The following is a 24,269-nucleotide window of genomic DNA, read 5'->3' as shown; positions in this document are numbered from 1 at the left end:
CATATATATATATATATATAATATGCACACACACACACACACACACACATATATATATGTGTGTGTGTGTGTGTGTATATATTTATTTGTTTATTTGATATTTATTTCTATTTATTACTATTGTGTCAAAATGTCTTGGTCACCGTCTTAGCCAGCCCGATGCCCATGTTACCAACACGGTAGTCAGGCATAGAATGGGGCCTGGTAGTTTACGTTAGCCGAATTTATTGGGTGCTTTAATATAGTACAACCCTGCGTTTTACTACGTATGGCATACACGTATATGGAAACGTTGAAATGTCGACGAGCAGGTGTAGTATATTAATCAAGGAAAGTAGATTATTAACGAAGAAGTATCACCACCATCTATTAAGAATGCAGAATCAGACCTTACCACATACTGGTACGTCACAATTCTCCCATGTCTTGATGGGATCCGTAGTGTAGCACCAAACCCCGGTTCTGTGGGGATCAGGATTTCTGCAGTAGCTATGTTCCAACCCCGCCGATGGGTAATTAACAGGTGTCCATCGGTGGGGATGGGGTGTCTGACTGTCCCAGCGTTGACAAGTCTTGTTTGTTTCAGTCACAGAGACTGTCCCTCGGTAGGATGCTCCATTTCCCTCCTGGCAATATCCTGGTGGAATGAATTAAACGATGTCTTGAATTAGAAGGCTCACATGAAAAATAACAATGTTAGGGATGGGGAAGAAGTGTTGCAAAGACGCAGCATGCAGTATGATGTCTAGCTACGTGCGGGCACGTGAGGTGGAGGGGACAAACAGGTCTATGGTTACCGTAACTCTCTCGTAAATAATGTAATTACACGTCTTTGAGGTTCTTTTTTTGAACATATATATATATATATATATATATATATATATATATATATATATATATATATATACTATATAGTACACTAGTAGTAGAGTATATATATATATATATATATATATATATATATATATATATATATATATATATATATATATATTCACATGGAAATGATAACGTCTATAAAAGGCTACAATTTCACGGGTAATAACTGATCAATAAACCATTTATTATTGTTATCATTATCATTATCATTACTGTGACGTAGACATTGGGGCAAATGTGTCTTGAAAAGTCACAATTCCAAGAAGCCAGATGAAGTGTGACGTCTCACTACCTCAGTCTATGGAGGAAAACCAGGTGTGGGTGAGAACCATTCTTTGTGTTGGATCATATGTTACTTAAAACATGAAACTATTTAGGAAATTTCGGTAATTAGGAAAAGATACGCGCTATTTCATTGAGGCTCAAAGACACAATTCAAATACGTTGTAAACGTCTGTCAAAAGAACTATATTTCACTTTGGAAAAATCTGAAAACTAAACGAGAGTTTCATAGAAAACAAATTTAAAGAAACCACCTACGGACGCATGAAGGCTGCGTGCCGCTCCAGGTCTCGTCCGACTGGCAAGTTCGTTCTCCATCGCCGCTGATCTTGTATCCAGGGTCACAGTAATACGTAACGATGTCCCCATAAGAACTACCGCCGTAGATGTTGCCGTTAGAAGGTGCCATCAGTTGTTGGCAGAATTTTTCTGTAACAAAGTTAGCACAACGTCTGAGGGCAATTAACATGTTTTATTGAACAATTTCTTTTTATTTACTCAAATATATTTATTGAGTATTGGGCAAAAAGCACAAGTTGCTTGATACATGTATAACACCTTCTACTAAAAACATACAACGAGTGTATAACATATTGACAAGATGCATAATTACAAGGTGGGTAAAACCAAGATCAATACAAACATGACAAGTTGTTGATCTATCAATTACGAGAATCTATCTGTACAGCAAATAAAGTTTTGAACTACATTGAAAACATTGCCGTTTTGTAGGCGTGAAAGTCATGTAGACTATCAAGGTAGTAAGGAACATAAGGAAATGTCATTAAGATACTGTTGTAGCTCTACTATGTTGGAGGGAGATGATAACAGAGTACTTCTTTGACTCCTACGCCCGGTAGGAGTTGAATAGATCGTGGTGGGGCTAATCAAACTCCTTCCGTGAAAATCTACCGGGCAACCTAGCTAAGTCGGGCGGGGAAAAACTTCAGCAGCCCCGAAGAAAGGCCCGCCCCAACCGCGATAGACCGGATACCATATCCTTACCGATATCACAGGCGACGCCCTTCCAGCCGGACCGGCACTTGCAGGCTCCGTTGAAGGGATGACAGGAGGCGCCGTTCTTACACAGACAGTCCCGGTCGCATCGGCCGCCGTACTTACCCCGCGGGCAACCTATGGTCAAAAACATACAACAGTGGGGTCGTGTGTCGTAATGGCAGAGTGTTCGACTCGGAACCAAGAGGTCCCGGTTTCGAACCCTGACATGCCACCCATCTTGTGCCTTTGGGAAGGCACAAGATACTTTCCTTGAGTCTATGCACATGGGTACTCAATAATGCCATATGGATTGTAAACTTCCTAACTGGGAGACGACAGAGAGTATGCTACAGATCTGCCATGTCAGACTGGGAAACACTATCTACAGGCGCGCCCCAAGGCACCAAACTAGGCCCCGTTATCTTCTCATGTATGGTCAATGACGCGAGTGAATCTCACGACGATCGGTGGAAATACGTGGACGATTTATCACTTGGTGAAAACAAACATGTTAGAGAACAGGGGTACTACCTGTGTGTTTTATCGTAGACCCCCCCCCCATAACCATTTAGGGCAAACCCCTCCGATGGTGGACGTGGCTAGAGTGTTGGGAATGTGGCTATGGTGTAGGCAAAGTGTTTGAGGGTCTGCTGAAAGATGCGCTCTTAAGGGATACGGATAGATCTATTCCTGAATGGGTTAGGGTTAGGATCAGGCACGGTTCTGGATAGTCTACGCGTATCCAAGACCGTAGATTTGCCCCAGGAACGGTTCCGGATACGCGTGGACTATGCATAACCTTCCCTTAGCATTATTCAGGTTCGGAATGAAGCACGATTCTGGGTACAACAGTTAAATACATACTTATTAGATTCAATGTTGATAATGTCCAAATTACTGACCTGCCGGTGCCAGTGCCAGGTACACGTCCATGTTGAGTGGATCCCCGGTGGCCCGGCACACCCAGCTGGTCCACACGCCGGCCCTCAGGTGGCCCACGGACATGTCCAGCACCACGTAAGGAGAGTTCTGTTGCACCCAGGTGTCCGTAAACATGAGGGACCAGATCGGGGGGTGGAGCTTGTGCTGGATCGGGTCGCCTGGGCTGAAGGGAGGCTGGGAGAACAGGAGTGAATGAATGAATAAATGAATGGGTGAAATGAATGAGTAAATGAAATTGACTGAATTAAGAAATAAATTATTCAAATAATCATCTATTTGGTTTTTCTTCACCAAACTAAACTATTTTATTTCGAAATACAGGTTCAAAGAAAAAGTAAAGACTGAATATTACATCACACATAAATATAAACATAGGCAGCAGTAAAAAAAAAACTTAAGCCTATAGTTACGCCTTTCTTAGGCTAAAGATCCTGTTACCTGCAAGATGTTTATGTCAATCGGTGATGTGACCCCGCCACGGCTGTCAGATGGGTAGCTTGGCGCAGGCTCACAGTAGACCCGTGTAGTCTCATTGTTCAGATGTTGGAGGGGGAACAAGGTGTTGAACACATCAGTCCAGGACATGCCACCTTCCAATGTCAGGATGTAAGATTAAAAAAATGATTTTTTAAAAGTCGCTGGTGTATCTTGATTCAGAATCGTCCCAAAATCAGATTGCTTTAGACTTAATAGTGCGTTGTAAATTAAAGGCCAAAACCACACTCAGAAGTTTAGTTATTGTATTATTTCATTTTAATACTTTGTAATATTTTACGCTTTTCGTTGGAGTTGCGTGTTATTTCATGTATGTAAGTGAAACGTACTTCAGCGAGATGGCTGCGATGTTTTACATAATAAACCAGTCATTCATTCGACTTTGCATGGTGACAGTTCAAGATCTAGCTGTAGACATGGTAACAGTCTGTTAGATCTAGCTGGAGGAATTGTAGCAGCCTTCTTAATGTCATACTCACAGTGATCGTTGTCTGTGTCCACTGCGACCAGGGCGTTTTGATCGGGTGAAAAGAATTCGGTGTCTATCTGAATACCAGGAGCGAAGACCTTCATCGACACGTTCAGCATCAAAGCCTATAGAAGAGTTTAAAAATGTGTTAAAAGTGCTATCGGCCGGTTTGCGGGTGATTATGGCTGTATAGTGTGCCCGGGCCTTTAACCCTTCCAGCGTATCGTGTCTTCTCGCACATGGAATCTAGCTAAGGCACATGTTTGACGATTCTTACAGTGGAATGTTAACAATGCAAGAGAAGCAAGCGGCAAAATTGGTAAAATTTTCAGGGCCGCACTGTAAAGCAGTGGTATGACAGTGACAATTGGGCCACCCTACGTAAATAAAACAAACAAACAAACAAACAAACAAACAAACAAACAAACAAACACCAAAAAGCAGTTACGCAAGCAACTGGATATGATTTTGAAAACGTCAGACGTTTCAGCTACTATCCACTAGCTTTCGTCAGTGACTGAGAGACCAGAGGGAAAATGCAGGGAAAAATAAACAAACAAACAAACAAACAAACAAACAAACAAACAAATCCCGGTCGCACCTTGTTGCCCGTGACGTGTGACGTCGCGCACGACTCGTTGTAGCCAGGTGGATACCCGGGAACGTCGGTCACGTCAATCTGCACCTGGACGTGGCGCAACGTCACTACCTGGGCAGGGGGAAATCGTCAAACAAAGATGTTGTATCCAGAGCCGACCACTGCTTTATCCCCAGTTCTGGATAACTCACACGTATCCAGAACCGTGCCTGGGGCAAATCTACGTTCTTGGATACGCGGAGACTATCCAGAACCGTGCCTGGTCCTAACCCATTTAGACATAGCACTAGATAGACACGATTCTGTTGACGACAAAAGGTTACCTGGCGTATTGTCACAACCCAGGGCAGGGGGAAATCGTCAAACAAAGGTGTTGAGTCTAGGACTGTATTTATCCAGAACCATGCTCAGGCACGGTTCTGGATAGCCCACACGTACCCAGAACCGTGCCTGGGGCAAATCTACGTTCTTGGATATGCTGAGACTATTCAGTACCGTGCCTGATCCTAACCTTAAACCCATTTAGGCATAGAACCAGATAGGCACGGTTCTGGATACAATAGAGACTATCCAGAGCCTGATCCTATCCCTAACCCACAGAACTAGATAGGCACGGTTCTGGATAGTAACGATAGAAAATAGGCATAGAACTAGACAGGCACGGTTCTGGATACGGCAAAATGTTCGGAAGATGTGCCCGGCGGTTTGATACATCCAACACACAGACTCACCATTCTCTACATTATCAGACTCCGTGATATGCAAATCTGCCAATAGTGGTTTATATGCAAAGCTACCGAAACAGTAAGGAAGATCACAATTACAACCCTGCATGCTTAAGTGCCAAAGGCAAATGCCCCTGAAACATAAATAATGCCAGGACATTTTTAAACCCAGTAAAACTAGTACCATGTATGTTGTAGAATATAGTATAATGCTAGACGCAGATATAGTATCACACACCACTGTATTTTCTTTCTTATGTTGTTTGTAACTGCAATTAGTCCTCGGGCATGTATTTGCAAAAGACTTTCTGTATTGGCTGCTTTATAAAGCTTGGCCGGATGGGCCACTTCTAAACCGTTTGATAAAAGATATGCTCATAATACCTCATTAAGTTCGGTGGTGATCCTGATGTTGAGGTCATACTGGGCGTCAATGGTTCGGTCCAACGCCTTAGCAACGGTAACCAAGCCGGACGACGCCCCTAGCGAAAACCGCTGGTACTGCATGACAAACACGTACATTTGTTAGCCGCCTCTGGGTGGAAATACGTCATCTTTTTCAGTAGCAAATGTAAAACAAACAGCAGCTGTCACCATGGTAATTTGTGCTGTAGCAGACACCCTGTGGTGTTGGATTACATTATGTAGCAAGTTGCAGGGGCTGGTCACCATATATATGAATGTGTTCGAGTAAGAACACTACAGAATAGTTGTTAGGCTAGACAGTGTGGAGGTAAACATTATGTTTTTGCTTTGCAAATGTCTCCATAGTTAAATCTAACTTTCTGGCTATCTTACCAGAATTATGGGGGCCCGCAAGCTCTTTTCCGTAGAGCGTAATCGGCTGTTGTAATTCTACGTAGAGCGTAGACGGACCGCTCTAATATTTTTGTGTAGAGCGTATTTGGCGTTTTAATTCTACGTAATGCGTTGTAGCCACTTGGAATTTATCGTATAGCGTAATCGAGAGGTTTCCGAATTCAGCGTAGAGCATTGTCGGGACCCCCCCACCCCAATTATCATGATAATTCTTGCCTTATTTCCGGATACAATCTTGTAGATCGTCTGGGCAGAATCCTCGCCATTGGCTGACGAAGTGTCGTTCCCAGGCTGGTTTGCTAACGTCACGTTCCCAGGGTCAAGTGGGACCACTTTGAAGCCGATTGGCGCATCCTTGAAAATATTGAACAGCAAAGTTATAAAGCTATATACGTCATTATCACGATCAGATATACATGTAGATGCTGTCAGCCCAGCTTAGATAGACTTTTAATACTGGCACCCAATGCAGTATCTGTATATCTCCATACTGGACATACTCAAAATAATAGTCTGCACCAGACTCATTTGCAGGCACGCGGCGCGGCGGCAGCTAGCTATATCACACCGAACGGCTTGTTACACTCAATCTTTGCACATTTGATTGCAGGAGTTGTAATAGAGAGAGAGCTAGAGAGGGTTCATTTCCGTTCCGTTCACCCTCTCTGACCTGCCAACGTCTCTGGCCAATTAAATCCCCCCTTTTAGGCCGATTTCTACTATTTATTCAGCCTGCAAAGAGATCTGGTAGAGACTATACATATATATAAGGAAATCTGTGTAATATTGACTATTGCATATATATGTACACATTTGCATAATTATTTCATACGTTGTGTGTTTAAAACACCGTAGAAACAATGTAGTATCTTTGAGAAAAATGTTCTTACCTCCGGGATCTGAACCTGTAAAGCTTCGGCAAGGAGCAGGCGGGCGCAAAGCATGACGGTAGTGGTGAAATAGAACGTTGCCTCGGCCGCCATGATGTTTGTTTACTTCAATCTAATGGAGGAAAACAAACCCTTATGAGGCTCTTTTGGTAACTAAGTTAAACCCGCCCAACCCAACGAGGAAGTGCCATAACAGAGCGTTCTTTGTATCGTCTCTTTCTTTGGTACACTTGGGAGACTAGTACACATGCATTGCGTTTACAACAGTTAAGAGTTATATCGTCACACCACATGCGGAGTTTAGAACTAAGAATAGTAAGTTAAGGCCACTGATTCATGTTTTATCTGTGATTTGGTTGTATATCATGCTCATTTCGTTTGTAAATAATATGAACTTCATAATATAAAATGTTGTACCCTTATGTGTGTTCTTTTACCATGCATGTATTTATTTTGTGTGAACTCTGTAAGACTAGCCATAAGGATAAAGGGTAACATTCGTGTCCATAATATCACCAGGGTCCATAATATCGCCACCTTGAGAAAAAGTGTGCTTAAAGATATTTTTACTGCAACAGACCTTAGGTATGTACATTTGATGTGTGCAGGAGTGCATACTTAAAGTATGTTGCAGTAAAAATATCCGATCAAAGCACACTATTTCTCAAGGTGGCGATATTATGGACCCTGGTGATATTATGGACACGGATGTTACAGAAATAAAGACGATCCGATCCAAATAGATTGCCGGATTGTAAACACCAATTTACGGTCGCCATTTTAAGAACCAAAGACAACAACGCCCACAAAACAGGTAAGTCTTCTTCTGGCTTAAGAACCTTACCTGGCGCACAGGTATCTAAATCCTTCACACATGGATTCCTAGACGATGTCTTACGTCCGATGAATGTCTTAGGTGTTAAAAAGTGTCAAGGAAACTGCCCTGAGAAAAAGAATCGAGGCTTGCTGTCGTCTGTCTTGTTAAAGACTGTGTGAAGGTCAGCCATACTGCGTCACTGCAAGGTGGTTTTTCCAGTTGGGATGGGCGTTTTAAATATCTCAAGGTGACGTCACATGGAGGAAGCAAATGGATTTTTCTGATTGGTCTACACATTAAGGCAGGTATATTGACCACAATTCAGAGCATACAATTTAAGTTAGACTTTGAATGTCCGTTTTGTGCTGTGTCGCACAGTTTGCAAAAGTGGTATCCTTATGGGATCTTATGGACTTGTCGGTGTGACCAGTTACGAGAGACCTCTAGCGAGATATTTATGAACAGCAGCTAGCTTCGTAGCTTGTCACTTGACGCAAATTGGAGGGCATTATACAGTAAAATGTTTCTTTTCTTTTGTCATTTTGGCCCACCTTTAATAATTCTTCACTAGCTAACCAACAAAAACAAAAGTATAACAACGAAAAATGATAAGAAAAAAAAGATAGCAATGATAGTTCATTTATTCATTCCCAATAGAGGCTATGATACAATTTTGTAGAAATAAATATATATTGTTGGGCATTTTATGCACAATTTACACCTCTAAAATATATGCTTAACCTTTGTATATTTACACTTTATGTAACATTGTATGTAACATGCCATTCTGTGTACCTATACCGTTACCTAACTGTTCATATCTTTCAGAAAGTACCGACCTATTATCGTCCTATTACTGTTCTGTTAGAATAACGTGCCATTGTTGTGCTATTATGAAGTCCCTGCTTTCAACAAGAAATTGCCTGACAGTGGGGAACACATGTACAGGTGTTATGACAAGTATGTTCTCATTTTGATTCATGATCTTCTTGGCCAAAATATAGAATGATAGAATCTGCTTACAAACGTTCTTCTTTGCAAGAAAGTCCATCTGAGTCGGTAAATCATATGAGAAATAAACTGTTCTTAAGAATTGATTGATCAGGGCACACCAACTTTTTCTCAACCGGGACGGGGGGCGGTACCAACTTCCGACGAACTTTGACACAGTGCCGACGTCACACGTGCGAGTAAATCACGTGTCTACAGCACTTGGGTCAGAAAGATGATGAAGGCCCAGAGATTCGATAAAAAATTCCAAAGTTGGAGTAGAGTTTATTTCACGTAAAGAGTTTTTTTCAAAAGTACATGCTTGTAGATGAGTGATTGAAATATGGCTGTTTTCCTCTATTCATTCCCAACGGTAGAAAACGTCTCAAAGCTCGCGGTAGAGGTCCTGCCGTCGCGCATGCGCACGGACGGGATGACCACATCCGGGCTCTGATCCCTGCGCCTGCGCACACTGGCCTGCACCAGCTCCAGCGGCGGGAGTCTGTCGCCATGGTAACCGTACAGCTCAGGTGTGACAGGTGTCCCGCACGGCGTCTTCGCACCCTCTTGTACGTACGACTCGCTCCTATCCACATGCCTAACCACAGGCTCTATAAACCGAGTCCTCATATAGCTTGTGTGGTCCCCAAAGACTTGGTTCCGTGGCGAGGTTTTCGGCGACTTGGTCTCTCCCTCCACAGCCAACCCGGGAAAACTAGCCTTACCGTTCAGATTGTTTCTCGCTCGCGACGTTAAACCTTTGCAGATTTTAGCGGACTTGCAAGTGCGTCTCTCCCTGGATTGAGGTGGTGTTTGCGGGGTCTGTTGTTGTTGTTTTTGTTTGTTGTTGTGTTTAGGGTAGCTGATCCTGAGGCTCCCGACAGCCTCTATCCCGGCGATGTTGTGTAAGTCCTCCTGTAGGTTGGAGTTGTTCCGGTTCAGGACCACCGTCTTGTCCAGCTTCACGCAGGTGAGCGGGAAGGACCGGCTTCTGTCGCCTGGGTCCGACCTGGGGGAAGGAAGGAATGAATAAGTAGGTTGATAAACGAATGCAAGATTTGTGTACACTGTCCAATATTTTATGAAACCTGAAACGGGGCAAATCTATGTTGAACTTCTTGGATACACGGAGACCATCCAGAACCGTGCCTGATCCTAACCCTAACACATTCAGGCATAGTAAAACTAGATAGGCACTTTTCTTTACACAATGCACTCAGATTATTTACGGGAATACAGTATATGTGAAGTAAGTGAAAAACTAAAACCAGACCTGTTGCTGTGCTCGGACCCTGCGTGGCTCCCGGCGGTGAGCGCGAAGGCCCGGGTCCGGTCGGCAGGGTCGGACCTGGCGCTGTGCTCGGAGCTGGACGTGGTGTGGCTCCCGCTGGACTTGTGGCTCCCGCTGGACTTGGAGGTCCGGCTGCTGAGGGCCGTACTCAGGCGGGCGGGCTTGCTGGAACCCTGAAGGGAGGCAACAAAAGCAAATGTATAATGCTTACCTTCACATAGGGACGGTCTAGCATAACAATCTAATGCTCTGTTATCCTCAAACAACTTAATATCTCCGATTTCTTGTGTCAGAATGTGCCACAGCAGAGTGGTCCACAGCCGAGTGGTAAAAACCCAGCTAGAAGGCGAATATTCAATCTACATTGTGTATGTTAACACTATATCAGTCTTAAATACGTCGATGAAGGTTAGACATCCAGGTAATACGATACGCCAAAAAGCAGTTACTTTCGTCAGTGACGAAAGCTAGTATATACTAGCTGAAACCAAAATCATATCCAGTTGCTTGAGTAACTGCTTTTTGGCGTATTATTACCAGTGTTATTTCGACCCACAAAAGCACAGACAAGTCCAGAAACTACTGGTACCTTTGCGCTGTCGGTCTCGCCACGATGGCTCGGCCGTTCTTCCGGGTCTGCGTACGGCTTGGCGTGACATTCCATCGGCTCGAAGTACAGGTTTCCTCCGTATCCCCGCCATACCTGCACAGTCAATCAATCAAAAAATAAATCTATCTATCAATCAATATATCAATCAATCAATCAATCAGTTGGTCAGTAAGTATAGCAGTCAGTGTAGCATGTGACATTCCATCGGCTCGAAGTACAGGTTCCCTCCGTAACCCCGCCATACCTGCACAAGCAAGCAATTCATCAATCAATCAATATATCATCAATATATCATCAATATATCATCAACATATCATCAATATATCATCAATATATCATCAATATATCATCAACATATCAATATATCATCAATATATCATCAATATATCACCAATATATCATCAATATATCATCAATATATCATCAATATATCAATATATCAATATATCAATATATCAATATATCAATATATCAATATATCAATATATCAATATATCAATATATCAATATATCAATATATCAATATATCAATCAGTTGATAAGTAAGAATAACTTGGCGTGACATTCCATCGGCTCGAAATACAGGTTTCCTCCGCATACCTGTGGAGCGTCAACATTAATCAACAAACCGTGACAAGTTACATTTATCTTATCTCTAGATTTGCCTGGCCATATAGCTCATAGCTGCGTTCACTCGATGGGAACTTCGATGGCAACGTTAGATCAACAGTTAATGCATAGCAGACACCAAGTTCCCCAAAGTTGCTGTTTTAGCCAATTTATAATTACCTGCTTCGTATGGCAAGTGGTGGGGACATGAGATATGAGTTGAAGAACTAAATGCTCCCCAGATAACGTGGCCACAGATTTCCCTGCATCTTGTGGGTGGATTCCACTGGTGGTAAGGAATCTCGTCTGAAAGTCCGTGTTCGAGGACTTCAACATGACTTTTGGTAACAAAGTCCGCGGTCGTGTCATGACCCTAACCACTTAAAGTTATATGAGTTCCACGGCTGTGGGGTTGGTAATAGTTACCAAAGGGGTGTGTCACAGTCTACCTAAAAGTCCTACGATATCAAAATTATAGGGTAACCTAAGATGTATGTGATGGAGCTCATCGTATCCAGAACCGTGCCTACCCAGATCTATGCCTGAATGGGTTAAAGTTAGGACCAGACACTGTTCTTTATAGTCTCCGTATCCAAGAACGTAGATTTGCCCCAGGCATGGTTCTGGATACTCGTGGACTATCCAGAACCGTGCCTGACATGGCTAGCTTTGTTCCTTGGATGGGAAGGAATCTCGTCTGAAAGTCCGTGTTCGAGGACTTTAACATGACTTGTAGTAACAAAGTCCGCAACCCTACCTAATTATCATGTACATGTACAAGTAGCCACCCACGCAGACTTTCCTAGCAACCTGCGTATGATTCTATGAGGGCGTTTTTTTTCGCTGAGAGCTTTACCGCCGCGCTCATTTAAACAAACGCAAGCCAACTGCTACAGATGTCTAGGCAGTAGGCTAACGATAAAGAGAGTTACCTTGATAGGCGGATGTTGTGGCTCCTGTTCCAGGTAGATGTACTTGTCAGGGTAGTGGTAGTACGTCGGGTCCATGCCGTGCGCCTGCGCAGACCCGTCCACGATGCGCATGCGCGCGACGCTGTTGCAGCGGGCGGACATGATGGTGAGAGCCTGCCTGTAGTAACTGCGCCGCGCCGCCAGGTGGCGCGACCGGCCCGACGTCACGCTCTTCGCCTGTCTCGGACGGAATCTACAAGAAAGAGAACACGAAGATTGGTCAGTCATTGAGTAATAGTCTCCACCAGACTCTTTTGCAGGCTGAATGAATATAGTAGAAATCGGCCTAAAAAGAATGTAACTGGCCAGTGGAGTTGGCCGGCCACAGAGCGTCCAGTTTGCCTGACTATTCACATACTCTATGCAGGCAAGCTGGACATCTTTTTAAGGCCAATTTCTACTATTCATTCAGCCTACAAAACCACAAAAGAGTGTAGTGGAGACTAACTTAGTAAAGGGTTGATGACATACGTCGTGCCATGTGTGTTGGGTTCTTTAACGTGCAGAGGTTTAACTCATGAATGACACTCCCATCATGTAATAAAGAGAATGAACATCACAGGAAATACATAATAAGTTTAATCAATGACATACCTTTGACTGAGTAGATCAAACGTCATATCCGGGTCAGAGGGCAGACTGGCCGGAGTGGTGGTCAACTTCCGGCTGGTGTCCAGCCAAGCCTCGTCTTCGTCCACGTCACTGTCGCCGTCGTCACTTCCGGTCACGTGGCTGCGCGCTTCAGAGTAGTTCCCGCCTTTTGGAAAGATATAAAAATTGAGAGAAAATGTCATTTTTGATAATGAAACTACGCAACCTTTCACAGTCCATAGTGAACACTGCTGACTCGACGCCGGATTCTTAAGGACCTTCAAGTTCATCCTATTTCCTGTGTCTGACCTTTTGACCATCTGTTATTCTGCATGTCACTCGTCCTCACACCCATGTGCTGTCAACCAACTCTTTCCGGTCAAGTAGAATGAGACACAAAAAAACAGAGACAACCCACTCAAAACAATACTTTCGTACCGGAAAAGTAAAAATGATTTTAAAGGTCGTTTGACCCACCATGTAACTTGATCTCCAGCTCTGGGGACGGAATAGAGCGAAGACTCCGCCTGCTGATCACAGGAGAGTCGCCAGGGGGCCTCACGTGCACGGTGCCCTGGACGGATGGAACCTTCCCCTGCCTGTGACCTCTACCGCTGGACGGAGGCTGGGAAACCCGATACATGTCCTCCACGTTGTTCGCAGCCCGACCGGAACTGTCCGTGACGTGGCTGACGTCACTTCCGGGTAGCGGATCGGTCCCCACGGACTTGGTGGGAGTTTTGGAACGGGCGTACCTGACGTAGTGCGTCTGCGCATGCGTAATGGAGGACGGAAGCAACATGAGCGGCCCCTGCGCATGCGGCCTGCCCTCCACAAACTTGACCATCGAGTCCTTCCCGTCACCTTTGTTAGTTGCTGTTTTTTCCGTGACATTGTCGTTGACCTTGGAGTTTGGAATTTCCGTCTGGAAGGTTCCATTTTCCGCCATTTTGGCGTTCAGCCCCTTCCCATGAATCTCCATTTCCTCTCCGTCCGGAGAAGTTCTCTCCTCGTTTTCTCCGTCCTTGTCTTCTCCATTCTTAAGACATTCCTTGTTTTCACTTTCATCGTCTTCTGCTGTCTTCCTTGGAATTTTCCTCACGTGGACCTCCAAGCTGATTTCCGTCGGCGCGTCTTCACTGTCGTCATCATCGTCTAAATCAACTCCTTCTTCTTCGAATTCCTCCTCCTTCTTATCCTCCTCTTGGCTCACCTGAAATCAGCCAGAGCACACTCTTACGCTTCAAACAAATATACAAACAAGACTGCCTGCCAATTGTACATTTATATGCGAATTCATACCTTCACACCATTAACTTAACTTATTTTACATGTATTTTGATTGTACATAAGTTTGTTCAGCGATAACTTTATTGTGTTTGGGGATCCCCCCCCCCGGTAATATATTGAAAAGCGCCCTCCAGGGCGATATGTTCTCTGGTTGAATAAATAAATAAATAAATAAACAAACAAACCTCCTTGGCGACGTCTTGGGCAGTTTCCTCAGCATCTTGGCCGACGTCTTCAGGTGTCCTCTCCTCCTCGGAGGCTGTCGTCGCGACGTCTTCGGCATCGTCCCCGGCCTCTGACGCGAAGTCTGTCTGTGTGCAGGTGGTGACCGCCCGGGGGTCGTTTGGCGACTGCGTCACTGTTGCCATGGCGACGGCAGCGGGTCAGGTGACGTCATTGTGTTTTTTCCAAGGTTGACGAAAAAGTCGTCTGCGACCCGGCTCTGGGTGACTGCTCTGCTATTGGCCAGCCTGGAGAATAGGAAAATATGATATTTGATATGGTCAGTAGAAAAAATGAATGACGGTGTATTACATAGCAGGGTATAAGTTTCGCCTTACATTGTCTGTGGTCAGATTATCTGACGTTTAGCCAACGCGCCAGTTCATATCAAAGCAAAAACAATTTTACGCATGGATATGCGATAGGTATATAGGCATGTATGGCTTGGCGCAAATACCTATAGGTAGGTACATGTATGTTAAGGCCTGGGGCAAATCTACGTTCTTGGATACGACGAGACCATCCAGAACCGTGCCTGATCCTAACCCCTTCAGGCATAGAACTATCTAGGCACTATCTAGATATACATGTAGTTGGAAACACTAGAAGAAAGTAATCAACCAAAAATCATAGCCTCCGTTGCAGGCTTATAGAAAATCGAACTGGGGGTTTGGTGGTCTTCGGCTATTTTCTGATTAGCCCAGTTCTAAAAAAACGGGGGTAATTCAACCAGGCCGGCTATGTTGTCTATATGCAATCAGAAAATAGCACATAAAAGCTCCCAAAGACCATGAAGACCCCCCCCCCCAGTTTTTGGCATGCTATGGAGGCTACAAAAACACTGTACGAGTTTTGTTTTCGTGATAACGTTCCCACTTGAGTACACACAATCCCCTATAAAGACCCATCAGCCCACAGTGTAGTTCTACGTGACCCGAGGTGACCCCGTAAGGAAAGAACAGTTCGGCTCCTCACCGTGACAAAAACATACACGTAAACATGCCTCAGCTCCAAGCAGATATGGGGAACATGCAGGTAAAAATACCTGGACTCCAAGCAGAGGTAGAGATATTACTCATTCCTGGTGTTTTACGCCTGTCTTGTATTTATTAGCAAAAATTATAATACATGTCACTACTTGTACTCAGACTCAGTTGGTGAGGCTGACCCACAAAAAGCACAGACGCCACACAAAACGAACCAGAATCAAAAACTAAATACAAATCCTACAGTAAACAATGAATTATTCGTACACTATACACTAGAGGGCGACGCCTATAATGCAGTATTTGCATCCTTAATGCTTGTAATTCTGGTATAATGTATTATGGCGAACATTAAGCATGAACATGATACTAGAAACTAGTTACTCCTCAGGTATGTTACACATGCCAGACTTTGGGCAGACGGAGTGCGTGTCGCTATGGGATGCTGAACAACCCTGTAAGCCTTTAAACAACGCGTGGGAAGGAACATTTCTTTTACACTAGGGTACATAGTGTCTGTGAAATATTTATGAAGTACATGGTCAACTGCCAAAATGCCTGGACTCTTTTCAGCAGGCCGGATTTCAAATTGTCCAGCGGTCCGACGTTTTGGTCCAGCATTGGGGCCATTACCGTATCCAGAATCGTGCCTATCTAGTTCTATGCCTGAATTTGTTAGGGTTAGGATCAGGCATGGTTCTGGATAGTCTCTATTGTATCCAGAACCGTGCCTATCTAGTTCTATGCCTGAATGGGTTAGGGTTAGGATCAGGCATGGTCCTGGATATATATAGTCTCTATGGTATCCAGAACCGTGCCTATCTAGTTCTATGCCTGAATGGGTTAGGGTTAGGATCAGGCATGGTCCTGGATAGTCTCTATTGTATCCAGAACCGTGCCTATCTAGTTCTATGCCTGAATGCATGGGTAAGTGTCGGGCACGGTTCTGGATAGTCTCCGCGCATCCAAGAACTAAGATTTGCCCCAGCCAGGCACGGTTCTGGATACAACGATAACTAAATTACACTCCCTCCGTTAAACTCTAAACCTATAACGCTCCTTCCTGTAAACATTCTTGATCAAAAAACCGTAAGGAAATCGGTAAATCCTGAGCTATTCTGGCTGTAATCCGCAGCACTCGACCCGAGAGGGTGGCCATGGACAACCCGTGGACACTGAAGGCACGCACTGGTACATCTAGTACCCAGAACCGTGTCTAGTTCTATTCCTGAATGGATTAAGATCAGGCCCCGCGATAGATTTTCCCCAGGCACGGTTCTGGATACGCGTGGGCTATCCAGAACCGTGCATGAGCAGTGTGTAGATAAAATACCGTTCTGCCACAACAGTCACTGTGAGCCCGCAGGCTAGGCACGTCTGCTATTGTTACACTGTCCGTATGGATTTAGGAGGTATTAAACGGACTAACAGGTGCTTGGCAGGCTTAAATTGGCCAATTTGTTAAGCCCTCTAAAGTTTCCTGGCAAAGGTAAGAACTCACAAAGCCGCAATGTAAATTGGTAAATTATTGCTTGTATGTATACCTAACGATTCTATTTTCTCCCAGGGTTGACCCTTCACAACAGTCTACACTAGCTGGGCAACCCTGGCTGTTGTAAGCCGAAGTAAAAAAAAAATCTAAAATACAACGCCGCAAAAACAGCTAGGTGTAAAATCCATCCCCTGCTTGGAGACCAGGTAAACACACCTGTCCTAATTTTCTGTACAGGTAAACTTCAGCCTGACAGGGCGTGACAAATGGCGTGTTTTGACGACACAGGGGTGTCCTGGACGGGACGGTTCGAACAGGTGACGTCACTTCCCTAGCAACCGTACAAGCTGGGGCACGTCACTTCCTTGACAACCACGTGACGGAGCATGGTACCAAAAAACAAGACTGATTTAAAAATCCCTTTTTGAATTCCTATGGTTACCGTACGGAAAGGCTTGTCATTTCATGTACATCAGAGTTTTCTCTGTGTTTGCATGGAAACGTGTTTTGGCTCCCTCCTCAGTTTTCAATAACCATGTTTGGAAAATAAGTATCCGCGTATTTCACAAATATCGACTCATGTTGCCGACGCAAAACTTTGTCACACTCGAATTAGAACACAAACCTTACCCTGCCATGTAGTAACATCACGGCCAATGACTTAACCAAGAATTTTAATAGAATTTGAACACCATTGCAGTTGCTAATCTCTCCCTATAAAATGTATATCATTCACCATAAAAACCAGGGTGATGACAGCGCACGCTGAGAAAGACATTAACTTTACGTGCAACTTTCTCCGTCTATCTCTAACCGTAACAGGTCCAAGAAATAAAGCCATCGGTTCGCAATCCCGAGCTATCCTCTGGTACAGTCCACGCGTATCCAGAACGATGCCTAGGGCAAATCTGCGTTCTTGGATTACGTGGAGACTATCCAGAACCATGCCCGATCCTAATCCTAACTCTGACCCATTCAGGTATAGAACTAGATAGGCACGGTTCTGGAGACTAATATAACAAACCTTACTTACCGATAACTTCACCATGCAAACTCTGTACCAATGGCAAAGACCTCCGCTACCCAGCAAATTTCCCCGTTATAAATGACAGTGTTCGGCACCAGATGGACCTGAGTGCTCAACAATAAACTTAACGCCGTAAATCTCTCAGTAAATGCCAAGAAACTGCCTTGATTTGTTAGAGTGTGGCTAATAGCGGGGCTGGAATAATGTTTGCGTACTGCGGCGTTACCGGAGTAAACTGTTTTCTCTGGTTGTCAAGTGTTTCATTCAAGGATTTATAGGAAGTCAAATACATCTAAATGGCAGGAACAATCTGTAGTACTGTTATGATTGTTGAATTTGAATCTGGAGGTTCTTGGTTTGAATCTCTACCCAAGCCCCAATGTTGTGCCTTCGGCAAAGGCACTTTACACCTATTTCCTCACTCGACTCAGGTGAAAATGAGTACCTAGCTTTGGTTAGAGACGCCATAGTTCAAGACACACCTCGAGCACGTTAAAGAACCCACCACACTTAGGGAAAAGTTTAGTTCAAGCTGTGAATTTAGACCTGCTTGAAAAACGCGATAGTTTTTCCTTGACCAAGACCTACTCTATAGCTAAACATATAAGAACCCTCCACTATAATATCTAGAAAAAGTAGAGGCAGACACAAAGACTAAAAATAACTTACTTTACGAAAATGATGTTGTGTGTGTGTGTGCGTAAAACATATCCTACCTCCATCTCACAACAGAGGTGACGTCTGCGACAGGTTTAGCCAACACCGTCGCCAGAAACTCTCTCTGCGTTCTTGGATACGCGGAGACTATCCAGAACCGTACCTGATCCTAACCCTAACCTATTCAGGCATACATGTAGGACTAGACAGACACGGTTCTGGATACCATAGAGACTAGCTACCAAGAACCGTGCCTGATCCTAACCCTAACCCATTCAGGTATGGAATTAGATAGACACGGTTCTGGATACAACAGAGACTATCTAGAACCGTGCATGATCCTAACCTATTCAGGCATAGAACGCCATGGATGCACGCAGTAGAAACAAATGTTAAAAATAACTTACTCCACGAAAATGATGTTTTGTGTTTGTGTGCATAAAACATATCCCATCTTCATTTCGTCTGATGACGTCTGCGTCAGGTTTAGCCAACACCTTCGCCAGAAACATATATATAACCGACCACAGCAAGTCTCATGTTCGGGGCGGCGTGTTGGTAAACCTGGGGGTCATTGTTGAGGTTGGACTTCACGTTCACAGGCCGAGCACTGTCTAAATTTGCATTTTGCATAGCTAAATAACAACCCTTCGGCGTAACGTACCGGCTTAGCGGCAGCTGGCTATATTACATTGTATGGTCGATATTACCGTCATTCGGCGTAACAGACCAGCTTTCCAGGCACGCGGCGCTGCGGCATTTACCTGTATTACACCAAAAGACCTGTCACACTTAAAGTTAGCACATCTAACTGCAAACGTTTAAATCTATCTAATGATAATGCCTCTACTGTACTTGGTGGCGGTGAGGGCCGCTCTAGGACAGTACTAGGAATGTTTGAACACCTTAATCCTCCTACTTGTAGATTTTCGTTTTCCTATGACTTATCACAGGAAAAGTGAAATCATTCGTCTTTGACTAGGAAAAAGACGTTAAACCCAATATGTTAGATTGAAGTGTCAAATTTAGGCTAGAGTTAAGCCACATGCTATATTCTTATCCATTGCCAGTTCTTTTTATTCTCATGTTACATGTACCTGCAATCATCCTCCGGGCAAGAACTTGCAATAAACTTTCAATATATATCAGGTCTTTGTTCTCACCGCGCCACAAAACTACCCCTGCTGTACGTGGTTGCCTGGATACGCCTCAGGTGTGCCGCCACAGCCACACACCTGTACGTCACACACCTGCACGTGCTCTACCGGCTCCTGGTTACCTGCGGTCTGCGTCTTATCTTCAAGGGCATCTTGAACACCCGAGACGACGTCGTCTCAAGGTTCTCCAAGAAACCCCGCGAAGGAACCTCAAGAATCTGATCAACTTTAAGATAGAACTTTTAGTTCTTCGCGGTAGCTTGCTTTGTTCGTATGACATTAACTGTAAAATTATGTCAGCCGCACAACACTATATAACAGAAACAAAACGCCTTTAGCTGTATGTGTCCTGCTATGCTTTCTTTTTCTTCTGGGATGGGAGGTTTGACTAACGCCAGGTCTCGTACCTATCTTCAAACGTCTTGTAAAATTTTTTCCATTGTAAAAGTGTCTGCGAGAACATAAGTTCTACCTAACTTGAGTTCGCAGCCACTTAGTCCGTGTCCTTTCATTTGTGTTTATCACTGTGTTTCTGAATTAAAAAAAAAACAACTTTAAGATACCGATGCGCTGCATCTACCCTAGGCGTCTACAGTCCCAGGCGTTGGCATGGCAACTGTTGCTATAGTGACGACGTTACAGTCTCCCGGCAAATACCGGTCAATCTAGTTATTACCTAATACATTGAGTAGGAGGTACTTAATGAAATAGTTTTGAACAAAGCCCGGAGTTGGATACTTGAGCTGTGCACACGTCGCTTATAGTTCCTTACCACTACACTCTGTCTATCTAGTTCTATGCCCGAATGGGTTAGGTTTAGGTTCTGGATAGCCTCCGCGCATCCAAGAACGTAGATTTACCCCAGGCACGGTTCTGGATACGCGTGGACCATCCAGAACCGTGCCTCTGCATGGTTATGGATAAAGCACGGTTCTGAATAAAGCACGATTCTGGATAAAGCACGTTTCTGGATAAAGCACGGTTCTAAATAAAGCACAGTTCTGGATAAAGCACGGTTCTGGATAAAGCACGGTTCTGGATAAAGCACGGTTCCAGATAAAGCAAGGTTCTGGATAAAACACGGTTCTGGATACAACAGACACTAGACTTAGGCCACTAGAGTGTCAGCCTTTTTAGCTTTCGTCCGCTCTTCACGATCCGCCACCGGCCCTTTTAGCTTTCTACAGGCGGGTATAGCGGATCGTGGGGGAGAGGACGAAAGCTACAAAGGCTGACACTCGGGCTAACTATAGCCTCTACCTACCTCAGCCGATTTCTACTCTTTTCAGCCGCTTCCCGAAGCCTGGTAGAGGCTAAAAAAAGGCTGACACTCAGGCTCACTAGACTTACCCTTTCTAGGGTCAGCTGCACCCGACAATCCGTGACGCTGTTTTGCCCCCGCGCAGATTCAGGATTTCCGCCGTTCGGTTGTGTTTAGACTCCAGCTTAACCCTGGGAGGGCCGAGGTTTGCCCCGGGCGTGTTTGTGGTTACTCTGTAGGTGTACACATTGGGGTGCATATAAAGGATTGGGCAGATATTAGATACATGTACATGCCTGTAGACTGTGGTTAATCTCTCTCGCGTAGATTTCTTTGTTGCCAAGTGTTGAGAATCACTTTTAATTGCTTTACTTTTAATTATCTTCCCAATTCAACTTTACGAGAGGAGATGAGTTGTCCTTACAAAGTATCCGAAGTATACACCCAGATTTGAAAGGCTGTGATGGACACTCTGTTGGGTGGGTATTAGATACATGCATGTAGACTGTGGTTTAGCTCGTTCGATTCTATGTAGACTTAGCTTTTGTAGCTATGTTCTAGACGTCGATTTAGTGCCGATGCTGCGTTTTGACTATCTACACTCACACAAAGACTGACAACAGTAGTACTTGTCTCTGCCCTTTGCTGGTATCTAAGACCTGAGGTGTAAGAATACATAGTGTGTTATTGCCATTTTTGGCTTTTTTTGCATGTTCTTTGTCACATGTGCGTCATTCTCCGTTCATGTTGCCTTGAATGACGCGCTAGGGTCACGAAAAGACATTAAAACAAGCCCCTACCACCCCACATCTGCTTGGAGCCTGCAATTGTGTGTTGCCAACAGTAAGTTCCACCAGTAATGGTGGCTGAGGGGGGGGGGGGGAGGCGCTTCTGTGCAGTTTGTTGACTGTAAATATGGAATGTTCTCGGCGGGGGAGGACAGGAAACAACAACAACGTCACCGCACAAGGCCGGGGTAGACGGGACAGGAAGTGCGGGCAGGGTAGCCCTGGATACCAGTCACTTATTTTAGCTCTCTATTTGACATGGAGTCTTTATCCTCTCCGCAAATAGAGAGAGCCTTTTTACTCAAGAAAGACTCGGGAGCAAAAATAGGTCTGATAATCAGGCTATGGCCAGTGGTGGGGTCGAAACTCAGTCACTTTTATGTATATTATATATATAGTTAACGAAGAGAGGTCCAACTACATGTCTGCTAAGGGAATAGTACAAGAAGGCCGACTGTTAGAAAGGGCAGGAAGTGTGGGCAGGGGTGGGGCAGGAAACCACAACACTGAGTTACTCATACTGATATCATATATACACATATCATCCAGAACCATGCTCAGGCAAAGTTCTGTAGACTATCCAGAACCGTGCCTGATCCTAACCCTAACCCATTCAGGCATAGAACTGCTAGTAGGTAGACACGGTTCTTTACACCAATGGAGACTCCTACTAACAGCAGTGTTCACGTCAACAAGCGACAGTGTTGTATCTAGAACGGTGCCAGCTAAGCCTAAACCATTCAGACATAGAACTACTAGTAGTAGACAGATGTAGGCAATAGGTAGACTAAGGTAGATACGGTTCTGTGCACATGGAGACACTCAGTGCTAAACAGCAGTGCTCATGATCATGTCAACAACCGATAACTATCCCCTTACCCGCGCTGCTTGTCGGCGAAGCTATTAGCGAAACGACCACTTCAAGTGAAAACACACGTTGGTCCTTGGTGCCGCTAGAACGCACAAGTAAGAACCCTGTCACCGCTAACGTACACAAGTAAAGGTTATCTCCAAGCAGATCCCAGGGTGGGCAAAAGACGGTGTCAAATTGCGTGGGTGGCGTATTGGACCCTCTCTGGCCAATGGATACTGCCTGGCCACTCTATCTTGCTTCGATACTGTCTTTTGCCTGCCTAGGATCTGCTTGAAGATTAAAGGAAAGTAAAGGCTATGTCACTTACGTTGTTGTCGCCCTACGATTTTGATGCTGTAGAATCTTCAAGCAGGTTGTGATAGAACAAAGACAGACTTTTTCGGTACCAAGACAGCCGAATTTTGTAGGAAAAATGCACGACTATATTCCCCAAGAAGGCCCTCAGTTTGCGACAATCTGTATCTGTATCTGTATAGCCGGTATAACCGCCCTTCGTTTTAACACAACAGCTACACACACAATTGTGCGTACGAATGTGTTCATGCCCTCAGGCTAAATGTGGACAAAATAGACCGTCTTCAATCGCCTCCACAAAGGGAAGATTTGAGAAGAATCCTCGCGATGTAAAGGCGCACCTTTTAACTAGATCAGGTATTTCCACCTGAGAAGACAGACAAAAGGTGTACAGGTGACCCAGGTATTCAGAACACCTTTCGTCCTACTCAAATACTGCTAAGAAAATATTGTTCTTTTCGCTCACAATGGTGTCGGTTATCCCGGGTGTAAAGGTGTTAGTGGGGCGATTTCCTAATGTCCTAATTTCGGTAAATAGAGACTAAACGCATCGTTGATACTGAATAAATGACGGGTGATTGTGTTACGTATCAGTAGGTTTATAAAAAGGGTTGCTCACTTTTTAAAGGCGAAAATTGGGCAATGGTAAATGTTTTATTGACTGGACACTACTGCACGTGATACTTGCGAAATATTTTATAGACGTTGAAGGAAAAAGTAAATCCGCTAAAGTAGGAACTTCCTAAACCTTTTTTTTGCTTTGTATTGTTTGATCTTTTTAATAATAATTATAGTAAAGACTGCCATACAGTTTATCAGACCCTAACTTCATATTTACTAAGATTTACCACATTTGTGGAGCGATTGGCATAACAGGTGACTATCACCATTTCATGATGTAAACCCGGAGACCAGACTGTAAGATTTGAACCACTCACACACTTTTCGATATCCTAAGTATGGTTGCACGGTGGGATCTTTAACGTGCTCAAATTGTGTCTCCCCTCAAACATGGGACCTCTAGCTTTACGTCCTGTCCAAGAGGACGTCCCCAACCGAAGCTAGGTACTCATTTACTACCTATAGAACATTACACTACCGTACTGAAATCCTCTCTACTTCTTTCTTGTTTCCAACCGAAGCTAGCTATAGGTACTCATTTACCAGCTATAGAACATTACACTTAGCCTGGGTACCATCCTGGTTAGTTTACGTCCGCTCCTACAGTCGCTACCACCAACATG

At 44.3% G+C, this 24,269-nt stretch overlaps 2 protein-coding genes across 2 annotated transcripts in view; both read right to left on the bottom strand.

Moving 5' to 3' along the window:
• Positions 1–3,054: 3,054 nt before the first annotated feature.
• Positions 3,055–7,206, bottom strand: LOC109487249. Its single transcript, XM_019791232.1, has 5 exons — positions 7,099–7,206; positions 4,668–4,775; positions 4,077–4,191; positions 3,541–3,692; positions 3,055–3,276 (listed from the first exon to the last, which is right to left on the bottom strand). Exons 1-5 carry the CDS (start codon positions 7,189–7,191, stop codon positions 3,055–3,057), a joined length of 690 nt encoding a protein of 229 aa, XP_019646791.1. The 5' UTR covers positions 7,192–7,206.
• Positions 7,207–8,615: 1,409 nt separating this feature from the next.
• LOC109487289 overlaps positions 8,616–24,269 on the bottom strand; it is a 25,484-nt gene continuing 9,830 nt past the window's right edge. Inside the window, exons 2-8 of the mRNA XM_019791275.1 lie at positions 14,453–14,737; positions 13,455–14,190; positions 12,981–13,143; positions 12,348–12,579; positions 10,786–10,899; positions 10,179–10,369; positions 8,616–9,914 (exon numbers count right to left, since the gene is read on the bottom strand). Of these exons, the coding sequence (XP_019646834.1) occupies positions 9,263–9,914; positions 10,179–10,369; positions 10,786–10,899; positions 12,348–12,579; positions 12,981–13,143; positions 13,455–14,190; positions 14,453–14,635 (2,271 nt within the window). The 5' untranslated portion in view covers positions 14,636–14,737 and the 3' untranslated portion in view covers positions 8,616–9,262. The remainder of the gene's footprint in view (positions 9,915–10,178; positions 10,370–10,785; positions 10,900–12,347; positions 12,580–12,980; positions 13,144–13,454; positions 14,191–14,452; positions 14,738–24,269) is intronic.

The sequence above is a fragment of the Branchiostoma belcheri genome, unplaced genomic scaffold (assembly GCF_001625305.1).
Source record: "Branchiostoma belcheri isolate BF01 breed outbred unplaced genomic scaffold, Haploidv18h27 scaffold87, whole genome shotgun sequence".
Classification (NCBI taxonomy): Eukaryota; Metazoa; Chordata; class Leptocardii; order Amphioxiformes; family Branchiostomatidae; genus Branchiostoma; species Branchiostoma belcheri.
The sequence above is the reverse complement of the archived record's forward strand: the minus strand, read 5'-3'. Positions and strand labels throughout refer to the sequence as shown.